The sequence below is a fragment of the Pungitius pungitius genome, chromosome 6, assembly GCF_949316345.1.
Source record: "Pungitius pungitius chromosome 6, fPunPun2.1, whole genome shotgun sequence".
NCBI lineage: Eukaryota > Metazoa > Chordata > Actinopteri > Perciformes > Gasterosteidae > Pungitius > Pungitius pungitius.
In genome coordinates this window covers 5,887,448-5,899,070 of record NC_084905.1, presented here as the reverse complement: position 1 = coordinate 5,899,070, position 11,623 = coordinate 5,887,448, and the positions used below count along the sequence as shown (strand labels likewise).

The following is an 11,623-nucleotide window of genomic DNA, read 5'->3' as shown; positions in this document are numbered from 1 at the left end:
GAGTATGTGGTAGAGTGTGGACAAAGTCTGAAAACAACAGAAGATACATGTTTTGTAAACTGCTACATGAGCAGTTTTAAAACACATAGAGACATGAAAGCTACACTCATGCTTTCGGTAGTCTTGTGTCTCTCAAAATCCCATTATTTTTTGGCTACCCCAAATAGTTTTGCTCCAGAAAGCATTTGTTTGAGGTGTGGATTCTCATTAACTCATTGTCTGTCTGCCCCTGTGTGCTCGTTAACAAACATTCTGTCTCCCAACCCCCCCCCACCCAATTCCATTATTTCAAAATAAAAGCCTCAATGATTATCTGTACCCCAACAATAGGTACACCACAATTGCTTTCAAATACTAGTGAAACTAGTACATACTTCTTCTACTGCTGCTAGTACCGCTAGTACCACAATTACAACTATAGTACTAAACATTAAATTACTACAGAAAATGTATTTTTTAACTCTCAGCTTTTCCTATTTCTATTCTTTCAGCAACGTTTAAGTTAATTTTGGCTTTTATTATTTATGTGTTTTCAAATTCATAGAAGCTTCTCCCATTTCTGTTTTTTTTGCTATTCTTTCAAGTTCATTTCAGCTTTTCTCATTTCTGTATTTTCAGCAATTTTAAAATGTATTTCAGATTGTTCTCTTCTTTCAGCAATGTTTAGAATAATTTCAGCTTGTTTCATTTCTGTATTTTAAGCAATGTTTTGAAATTATTTCAACTTTTTTCCTTCCAATGCATTTTCAGCAGGAAATGCATTTTCTAGTTCTTTTTGCATTTCCAGACAAAACATGTCTAAATCATTGCTGCCAGTACTATATTTAAGAATACAAAGTTGAGGTTGTTCAACAAACAATATAGGAAAATCAGAAGTTCCAACTTACAATGACGAGATCATTAAATAGAAAAAATGTTCATGGAAATGTAAAGGTGTAAATTCTGGCAGAAGTCTCTTATGGTGCAGGCAACAAACATATTCTCAAACTTCTCTCATGTCTATATATCTAATACTTTCTCTCATAATGAAACATCAAACAGTCTGTTTCATGTTGTATGGACCTTTGACACAGCCCACACCACTGAGATTAGGGCAAATAGTTGTGTTTTCCCCTGAACTCACTCTGCCCCTAAAACACAAGAAAAAGTATGCAGTCATGACATCTCATCCTCTGTTGAATTCAAATGATTTAAGATTCAGGTGGCTATGTTGATCTCTAAAGGTTATCCTATTATAAATTGAGGCTAAACTCATTTTAACTATTTATATTACAAGGTTACACGGTTTATTTATATAGGCCTTTTAACAGTACATATTTTTAAGAATATCTTACGAATCCTAATGGGAGAATTAGTGATAAGTAAAAAATGCAATACTCCCTAAATTAAACAGAAAGAAGAAGAACGCAAGTAATGTACAAGTATACTTCAGTACTGAGGTTTTACTGAATGACTGAAATCATAGTTATTATTAATACATAACATGTGTTATTTAACTTATTAAATCCTTAATTTTCACCAATGGAGACAGTTTCATACAATTTGAGTCTGTGGATATAATAACTATAATTCATATGAGATAATACTTTCTATCTTAATTGTGTCAAATAACCTTGTCAGACAGGGGCCCTCTCTTGCACACAACGCACACACAAGAGGGTCATTATAAGGACAAAAGTCACTCAATGGGCATTTGAACAACCATGTTCACACAGCAGGATATTTTTAATTAATCTACAAGTCTCCACGCATTTATTCGCCTTGACTGACTATTTTCAAAGCATATCTTTGAACCGATAGCTTAGCAAGGTTACTAATCTTTGAACACTTTGCTCCCTTCTGAATACCTTTCTCACATGCCTCACGATGATTTTATTTTTATAGCTTAAATATTTACATGTTTTATATGATGTTTCATTATAACATATTGGTTAATGTTCATCTAGACTTAAAGGTTCACAGTCGTTTAACAGCTCAGCTTTTGTGTCACTTTGTTTGAGTCAGCATTTGAATTGTTGTGCAGCCTGTGTATGTGTGTGTTTTTATGCATGAGAGGAAGGGGTGATTTCGTATAGCCTACAGCGTGTTTCAGTCCAGGCACACGTTATGCATTGGTTTGAAATGTTTAACCAAACTCGGTGACTCAAAGCGTAAGGTTGTTATTCAGTTGTACGGAAAGGGACCAGCAGTCGGCTTAGGCCCGCCCCCTTTTGTCCTGGAGGTAGTCACGTCAGTGCGTTATATGCTGTGCGCCACTCTGTTGTCCGCTACAGTGTTTCCATCAGCCTGCTCCACCACCCTGAACTCAGCACGGACAGCCTGCCATTAGCGACACAAACCGCTTGTTATCGGTAGATTGGTCCCAATCGTCATCAGAAATGGAAGCGGAATCCTCCACCAGTCAGTGCAGGTAAGCCAGAAGAGGCTGGCCGTTTGTGGACCGCAGCGTCATGTCGCCAAGGCTGAGCAGTAGCTTAGTTATGTCAAAGGCTATCCAGTCGTGTTGAAAGTATAACGCCGGTCTCTGTGGGGTAGCGAGAGCTAGAGCAACATTAGGGCTTCATTCCGAGGATTAGTAGCCCTCTATGAGGACTTCTTTCCTGAGTTGACGCCCCTGCGTCTAACGTAACCGCGGGTTACAGGTGGTGGCTGCATCGTATGTTCTTGAAGGAATGTAGTAATTGTCTCCTTCTGCTCGTTTAACAAGCCAGACTTGTGTCTCTACTTGAAACGCCGCAGCTCAGCAACCGCTCAGGCTTGTTAAACCGGCAGGAAATTGCGTTTGACAAAAAAAATGTGTAGCAAAGAGCCTGGGGCCAGTCCCGTCCAGCTCTCTGCTCAGGCGCATGGACACAAAGTTCAGGCAGCACCATGGACAGCTCCGCGTGCCGCCTGTTGCGTCCGCGGGAGCCGCGCAGTAACTGCTGTTACGTAACGCAAAGGCCTGGTTGACGTGGCTGACTATTCAATATAATAATATATATATATATAATATATAATATAATATATAATAAAAGTACCACGAGCCCGCCTACACGTCTAAATAACTTTTTAAAAAGCACTCACACTAAAAAAAAATAGTCATTGGAAGAAGAAGTCAATTAATTTGTGTGCAGGATTTCCGTCCAATACATATGTGTAGAGATAACTCAATACTCAATAACTCAATCTAATAAGATCCATGAAATAGGATTACATTGAGTTAGCCCAACTCATTTTGAATAAACTTTTTCAAAGCATAACTATTCTATTACAAACACTTTTTATTCATTTCGGTACATGCTGTAATATTTTATAGCCCCTTCTGTTTTCTGGACAATTTTTTAGCCGCATACTTTTATTTCACATCATCCAGCCTATGGTGTTATTGAAGGAGACAGAGCTATATGTTGCCTCCTACATTAGCTGTAAATTAGTTTATGTTTCTATTCACTTTTGAAGACGGTCCTAAACTCTAAAAAGGTAGTATTATAGTTTGGTAAGATTGCAACATAAACCTTTATTCTTCCCGCTGTCTCCAGATACAGTTACGAAGAGTATAAGGAAACAGCAGACTGGTTGCTGGCCCAAACAAAGCAGCGTCCTAAAGTAGCCATCATCTGTGGTTCAGGCCTGGGCGGACTGGCTGACCTCTTGGGTGACAAGACTGTGTTCCCTTATAAGGAAATCCCACGTTTTCCCACCAGCACTGGTAAAATAATTTGCATATTATACTCATGCTTTTGGTAACTTTTCACCAGCATGCTAGCAGCTGTTCATTTGGAATGTGTTCTGTGCAGTGCCGGGCCATGCCGGACAGCTGGTGTTCGGGAGCCTGCAGGGCCGTGACTGTGTCTGCATGCAGGGGAGATTCCACTTTTACGAGGGTTACAACATCCACACGGTACGCTACAGCACATACTGCTTTTGGTACTCTTTTTATGTGTGAGTTTAGCTGTCAACAACCAGAATAATAACAATTTTATAAAAATAATAATACGTCCTTAGACATACCATTGACACTGTGTTGTTGTAATTGTTAGATGCTAAGCTAAGCCTCCTTATAGTGAAAATGCCAATATGCTGAGTTTTCATTGATTACGTTAGCATGCTAACATTAGCTTGAAGGCATCAAGTCTGATGTACACTAAACATTGAAATTAGGAGTTGATGAAGCAATTATTAAATACTACAGCTGTTAAATGAGAAGGAGGTGAATGGGTTTGTCTAATTTTCCTCCAAGCTATGTAATACATATGTTGATATTACAATAACAGTCGCAAAATGTGCATCTTTAGGTTGTGTTGGAGGAAAATCCAGGGTATTGTTGAATCTTATTGGAGTCCTTTGAAAGTTATGGTGATAGCAGTCTGAACCAAAGTGATGGACCTACCACTTCTGCTATCCATGCCGCTAGCATTGCTAAAACATATTGTGTCTCAGATTTACATTGTTCGTATACTGGATTAATGCAAGTTCGTTTTCGTTAGGCAGAAAGTAAATCAATGAATTGATGACTAAATTCCTTTTGAATGAAATAAACACCAGTTGGGGAGTCATCCAGCAGGATATTTTACTTCTTTAAATGCAATTTTGAGAACTTGCTGATGCAAATTATCCAGTATGCAGAATAACTAAGCCAAAGCTGGCAGTTCCAACTCTGACTTTGTCATTTATTATGAGAAAAACATTCACAGCTTTTGTTTGGTGTGTGTCTAATCATTGAACCATGAACATGTGGAAACACTTAGCTATTTGCATTATAAGCTCTTTGCAACACACACCATTCTTTATGTGCCACATGATCTTTTTATTTGATCTAATCCTCAATCAGGACTTGGTGTAAATCGTACCATCGCTCATAACCCGGCTAATAATTTACAATGTGGCTGCAGAATCATGACAGTAAGAAAACCTCCCAGTTTGTGGTTAACGAGATGGCCTTTGCCCTCTGCAGACGCTGTATCCCGGTTGGATTTTGTATTCCCAGCTTTGATGTGCCTTCACAGGGAATGATCCATATAAACCCACTGAAAGAAAGTCAGATGCATTATGCAATCCAGTGCTCTGTGGGGACTTTTGACAGAGATACGGATAAAAGTCCTCCAGTTGAATCAGGAAATGAGTTGAACTTTGAAAGGTGTGTTGCTATCCAACTAAGGTACATTTGACAATTTCACCAATGTACTTGGAAAACTGAATAAAAAATCCCAAACTTAACAGAAAATAAGACAAGAATCAGTTTGTACAAGCTAGCACAGTGACAGAAAACTATTTTATTTCTCTTTACAAAACAGACTAAAACACTGACAACAAGGAAGATATTGGCAGATTGATTTTTGCTACACAAAAAAAAAAGGCTTGAAAACTTAAGACAGGGAGGACGTCGACCGATCACCTCTTTGAGTCGCTCATATGACTTTGTCTTGCTCTCTATTTGCTTACATGGGTAAATATGTCTTACCTTCATTAGCCATTTGGCAAATGATTGATTAAACTCACTTCCATCTATCCCGTCATTACATACACAGTTTACTGACTAACATTTCATCCCTGACAAGTCCAAAAATACACTTACAACACAGCCCACTGTAGCAATATGCAAAACACATTTCTAAAAAGGCCAACAGTAGAAAATGACAGCCGACCTTAGCTTGCAATTCACTTACAACTACCGGCAATTCAAATGTGAAATAGAAACAGCAGTTTCAAAAGGTGCCTGCAGTGATAAATGGCATTAGATGGGCTTATCAAGCCATCAGCTGCCCGAGAACATCTAGAGCAGACTCACGATTGTTTCAGTCATCCACAGTTCAACCATAAACCTAGAATATTAGTAACTCAATGCAGAAGGCGTCGTGACCGCTGGTGCAGGCAGGGACTCAGAGCTTCCAAAGTGCTCTTTAATGAATGGAAAAAGTGGCAAAACCACCGACAGGGACCAGAGACAAGAGACAAAAACCAACGACATGCGAACAGGAAACAATGATGCGACAAGGGGCGCCAGGCGCACAGGGCTTAAATACACAAGGGAGGTGCAGGTGATTGGACACAGGTGGAAACAATCATGGACATGCAGACAATCACAGGACAAGGCAGGAAGTGAAGCTAACCCCAGTAACACGAGACATGAAACTACAAAATAAAACAGGAAGAAAACCCAAACCGTGACAGAAGGTGTCTCTCTTCAAATACTGACTTTCTCATATAATGCATTTTCTCCTTTCCGGATGACCCCCATATTGACCCCCCACATATTGTTAATGTCAAAACAATAAAAAGAACAACGTCCTCTGTGTCTAAAGCATAGCGCATTTGTCCGTCCAGGTGACGTACCCGGTGCGAGTCTTCTACCTCCTGGGCGTGGAGACTGTGATCGTGACAAACGCTGCGGGAGGACTTAATGGCAGCTACAACGTGGGTGACATCATGCTCATTAAGGATCACATTAACATGCCCGGCTTTGCGGGGCAAAACCCGCTGTGTGGACCCAATGACATCAGGTACAGCACTTGACAACGAGACAACGAAGACTTTTGATAGTGAAGCTCGTGCGTCGGCCATGTCCCACCATTTGTTTGCTTAACACGTCTCCAGGTTTGGAGAGCGCTTCCCTTGCATGTCGGACGCGTATGACCGTGATCTGAGGACTCTGGCCAGGCAGACAGCAGAAGAGCAGGACTGCGGCGGCTTCCTGCAGGAAGGGGTTTACTGCATGCTGGCTGGACCGTCATACGAGACCATTGCAGAGTGCAAACTCCTGCAGATGCTGGGGGCTGACTGTGTGGGTTAGTACGGCTCTCTCGTGCTCACTGAAAGCGACGCTCATGTGTCTCAAACGTGTATTTGCAACAGCTCTGGGATATTTAAATGGGTGTGAATTCGTAGTTTTGGATAGGAACAGATGGAACGACCTGAACAAATAAAAACAACATTTGAATTTTGCAGCGCTCCAGCAGTGGGAAACATAAGCAGCGAGATTTGGTGACGCCGACCTGCCAAAATTTCATTTGTTGGTCAGTGCAGAGTAAAGCTTCATCTGTTCCGCAGATGTTATTTGCACTCAAATGTGTCAGCAGCTTTCTCAATACGTCTTATATAACATCCAGAACCTCTTTCTAAAACGTATTCCATTTAGACCTTCCCTCATTGCATTCGCTTTTTTAAGATTTTAATAGCTAATACGGTTTCTTATTTAATAGAAGAATCCTACAGTATAGCTGAATGCAAGTCTGACTTGTATTTCCACGTTTTAGTTACATTGCTTTACTATTTTTACAAGTTAGGGTTCAAATCCAATCCATGTTTAGTTTATTTCATCTAAATTAATTAGGGCTGTCAAAATAAACGCTTTTATCTATGCGATTAATGTGGCCGAGATTAATGCGATAAACTTTACTTCCGGAAGTAAACAAAGTTGACCGCTAGCTGCAGTCAGTTAGACAGACAGTGGCTGAAGATGGAGAGATCTTTTTGCATTGGAAGTAAAACCAACAGAGGCGCGACATACAGCAGAGAACTATGCAGAGGAATTCCTCCATGTGTCAAATAGATGGGGGGTGAGTGGCAAACAGATCCCTTTCATGCACTGAAAGGCTAAGCTAGCTGCCTAAAAACAGCCCTTAAAATTAATCAAATGACAAGTTTGAAATATTTCGGAGAATTCATGAGAAGTCAGGAAGAGACAAGTGCAGTGTTTAGGGAATCCGATCACTTTCACTAAGCTACGCGGTTAGGATGCGACGGGAGAAGCATGTTAGTGGCGTCAGTCTGCAGCAGCCAAACAACAATTTCTCCAAATATGGACTACAAAGAAGCGCATCTCCGAATTACACATGTTCTAGCAGTTTCCAGCAGTCTTCAGCAACATCGATGTGATGTAAAGTCTCATCATTCTTGTGAAAAAACAATACTAGACCATATAATTCATGATTATTATATCATTATTATCATGCTCATGAGACCCACTTCTCCCCTCTGTCTAGGTATGAGCACTGTTCCAGAGGTGGTGGTGGCTCGTCACTGTGGCTTGCGTGTCTTGGGTTTGTCCCTTGTCACCAATAAGGTCGTGACAGACTACAACAGCGCTGAGAAGGCCAACCACGAGGAGGTGCTGAGGACCACCCAGCGAAGAACCCAGGACCTGGAGAGGCTCGTGAGCCATCTCATCGGCAAGATCTAGTACCTTCATCTGATATATGCAGGCAAAACACGTGTATAGACTTATAATGAAGTCGTTAGCGTTGAACAAAGGGAGGGGGACGTGGTTTTTTGTGGCTAATTTGTCACGTATTTTTGTATTGCATTGGTATGGAGCGAAGCAAACAAATATTTAGAATGTCAATATGATATAAGGATATGATAGCTTGAAAAGTCCACAGTATTTGATGGATGTTGGCAATATTAAATGTGTCTTTTGCTATTCAGTGCTTCACAGCAAGATGTTTATACCCCTGGATCCAGTCCTTATGAATCACTTTGATGGAGACAGTTTGCTCAAATTGTTTCTCAGAGGTGTTGTATCTACAAATTGAAAGAAAAATAAATAGCAAATTTTCCATTGATTTGAAAGTTTAGTGTTGGTTTTTATTGGTTTGAATTTTTCGTGTAGCACTGTGACATCCTGAAAAATAATTCAGTTTGAAAAACCTACTATTAAATGGCGAAATGTGAGTTAATGCACTGCTCCTAACATCAACTATAACATTTGAATTCCATTTAACTTCTATTTTCAAGAATGTAATGTGATTTATTTGTCTTAAGTACTACTTGAAGAATCCATTCTTCTTTATTTTTGCACTTTTCAATTTAGTAAAACCAATGGAAAAATAAACTTGGAAAGCTGGAGAAATCAAATGATATCTATTTTTAGAAGAAAAATAATTATTTCATCAAGTTTATATATATTATAATGCAATAAACTCAAAACAAAGAAGTAACGTTTGGGAAGCAGTGCCTTAAAAGGTGACAGGCGGAAATAGCCTTTGTGGGCTTGTGGTTTGAAGCAGGCACCTTTATATATATATTGAGAACTGAAATTTTGATTTTTTATTTGTGTATCCACATTCTGTGGTGGCTACTTGTTATTATTGTGCACCGCTCTCTAGATCATATCCTCATATATCCCAGATCATGGAACAGTTAATGTGATATGAGCACACCGTGGCTGTTGTGCAACTCCACCAGTGTGTATTTCTATCCAGCGTTTGTGTTGCTGGGTTGTTGTCCCAACAATGTAACGGATGGGAGACAGTTCTGTGATCAGTTTATGCTGCTCCCAATAATAAATAGTAATAACTTTTACATTTGAATGTCATGTCATGCAAGTATGATCTCCGGCTCGCAGCCTGTTCTTATGAAGTCTCAACATGTCTTTAGTTTTATTTCGCCTTGTTGAAGATGTTCCTTTAAAACCCTACATTGTTCACCATTGTGTATATTATATGAATACACACTATATGTCTTGTTTGCATTTAGCAACAGTATATTACTCCAAGCAAGCAAAAGATGTTTTCACTGCTCTTATGCGTTGGCCATGTTGGTGCTTGAATAGTTTATAAATGTCATAAACAAATCGTAGTGACTTTATTTGCTGATTGAATCAGATATGAAGCTATTTTAAAACTATAATGTATTTATTAAAAACATGTGGAAATAGCATGTCAATCCATATCCCTGATGGATGTCCATTTCCAATAAGGAGTTTTCTAATTCTAATCTATTCTGAAAGAATTTTGGAAATCCAAGGCTAATTTGGTCAAGCACTACTGATGTATGAATGTTTTTCCTCAGTGGATTGCATTTGTATCTCTATTATTTGTACGCTAAGAAACAACGGCACTGTAATATCAGGACAGGCTGAAATAGCCGTGTTCAATCTTCTCCATCTGGAACCTCCTGCCAGGTCCCCTCGACCGTCTCATTCATTTGGGCTGCAAAGGCCAGAGAAAGCCCAAATCTACAGTCCATCCCTACGGCTATTTGTATCAGGCTCAACATCAAGAAGGCTGATAGGAGTCTTAAAGAGAAATTCCTCTCAGAGTGAAGCCTGCTATCATCAAAATGTAAAATTTGAATTTAAACTGCTGCATGCAAAATAAAGTTATTCACTTTAAGATACAACTTCCATGATCAGTATTTCCCTTTACAAATCCATATTGCATTTTCATTTGCGATGTTTGTTTTTCAGGTCTCAGGTTATTCACAAACAAACATGACGTAAAAAATAGTCTATTTTAATACAAAATGCTGCTGCTGCTGTCAAATAAACTTGCCGATCACATTTGGATGCTGTTTTTTTTTGCTGTCATAAGTGAGAGCATACGTGTGTGTGTATGTGTGTGTGTGTGCGCGCCTGTGTGTGAGTGTGTTCTAGTGGACTAGTGGGTCACCTGACTTAATCCCCATGGCTGTTCACAAGGAGAACGCGATATTCCTACCGACGATAACGATGAACAGTGAACGAGGCCATAATTGGAAGATCAGGGAGATAAACGCACGTTCCCGCGCACACACACACACACACACACAAACACAAACACACACACACACACACGTCAACTCTGTTCCATAATTGATCCACGTAGCAGCCCGTGGAGGTGCGGCTCGCTGCGGAGCTGAAATATTCATACAAATGAACGAGGCGGCGCAAACGCAACACCGGCGCTGGGCTGGACACGCCCACACATCCTCCACGAGGATAAGACGGTGCAGGACAGGGAGGTGGAGGAATGCAAAGTAGCGGGCTCCCCTGCTTTGAATGGAGGGACGTGGGCGTAGAGACAAGTCCATTAGAGGGACTGAAGGGAACCGGAGAGCGGAGGGAGGTGTGTTTACGGGCCAAATGTTCCGTTGATCCAGCCAGTGAGTGTTATAGGGGGAAAAGAGCCGCTGAGGAAACACAACCAGACAGCTCTGCTGAGTGGACGCTCTTAAGAACACGTGTCACACGCACACGTGCTGCTCGCGCGTACCGTCATGCACGCGAGCTCGTGCTGGCCATGTGAGCGCAGCCTCGCTCTCGGTGGTGGTTGTGACTCGTTTAGCGTGAGAGTTTACAGAATGCAGCACTGCTGTGCATGCATATGTATGCATGCCGAGTTGGTTCGTGTAGATGCGCTTAATTATTCGCCAAGGTCATTCGACGTCACGTGGTCCTGGGCCGAAGATGTCAGTGCAGCTTCGGGCCTAAGCCACTTCACCTGCACCGGCAGGTGGCTGTGGAGCTAAGACCGTCTGACTTGCCTTGATCTCTAGGAGATGCAATTTTTTACTGAACAAAAAAATCAAGTTCACACAAAATGGGTTGCTCATTAAAAATAATAATAATAAATAATAATACATGTGTATAATATTGTTGAAGCCACGTCCTGGTACTGGTTTCACGTAGATGTCTTTGTGGGAGAGTGAGTAGTGGAACCCCCCCTATTGCCTTTCTGGACTTCCTTGGCCGTAAAGTTGACACAATTTAAAGGATACAATTGATTGGAACAGACATTTTCGTATCTCATAGCATAACAAGCACAGGAAAGGGCTGTTACAATGAACTACACTTGTAATTAAATGAACCAAGGGGAAACAGTTTTTTATGACCAAGGGGAAACAGTTTTTTATGACCAAGGGGAAACAGTTTTTTATCACCGGT

The 11,623-nt window shown here is 40.6% G+C and overlaps 1 protein-coding gene across 1 annotated transcript; it reads left to right on the top strand.

Annotated features, from left to right (window-relative positions):
• Window positions 1-2,231: 2,231 nt before the first annotated feature.
• On the top strand, window positions 2,232-10,215 carry pnp6 (purine nucleoside phosphorylase 6). The gene is made up of 6 exons (XM_037452441.2): window positions 2,232-2,410; window positions 3,522-3,691; window positions 3,780-3,883; window positions 6,307-6,482; window positions 6,577-6,767; window positions 7,965-10,215. Exons 1-6 carry the CDS (start codon window positions 2,379-2,381, stop codon window positions 8,159-8,161), a joined length of 870 nt encoding a protein of 289 aa, XP_037308338.2. The 5' UTR covers window positions 2,232-2,378; the 3' UTR covers window positions 8,162-10,215.
• The last annotated feature ends 1,408 nt before the right edge of the window (window positions 10,216-11,623 follow it).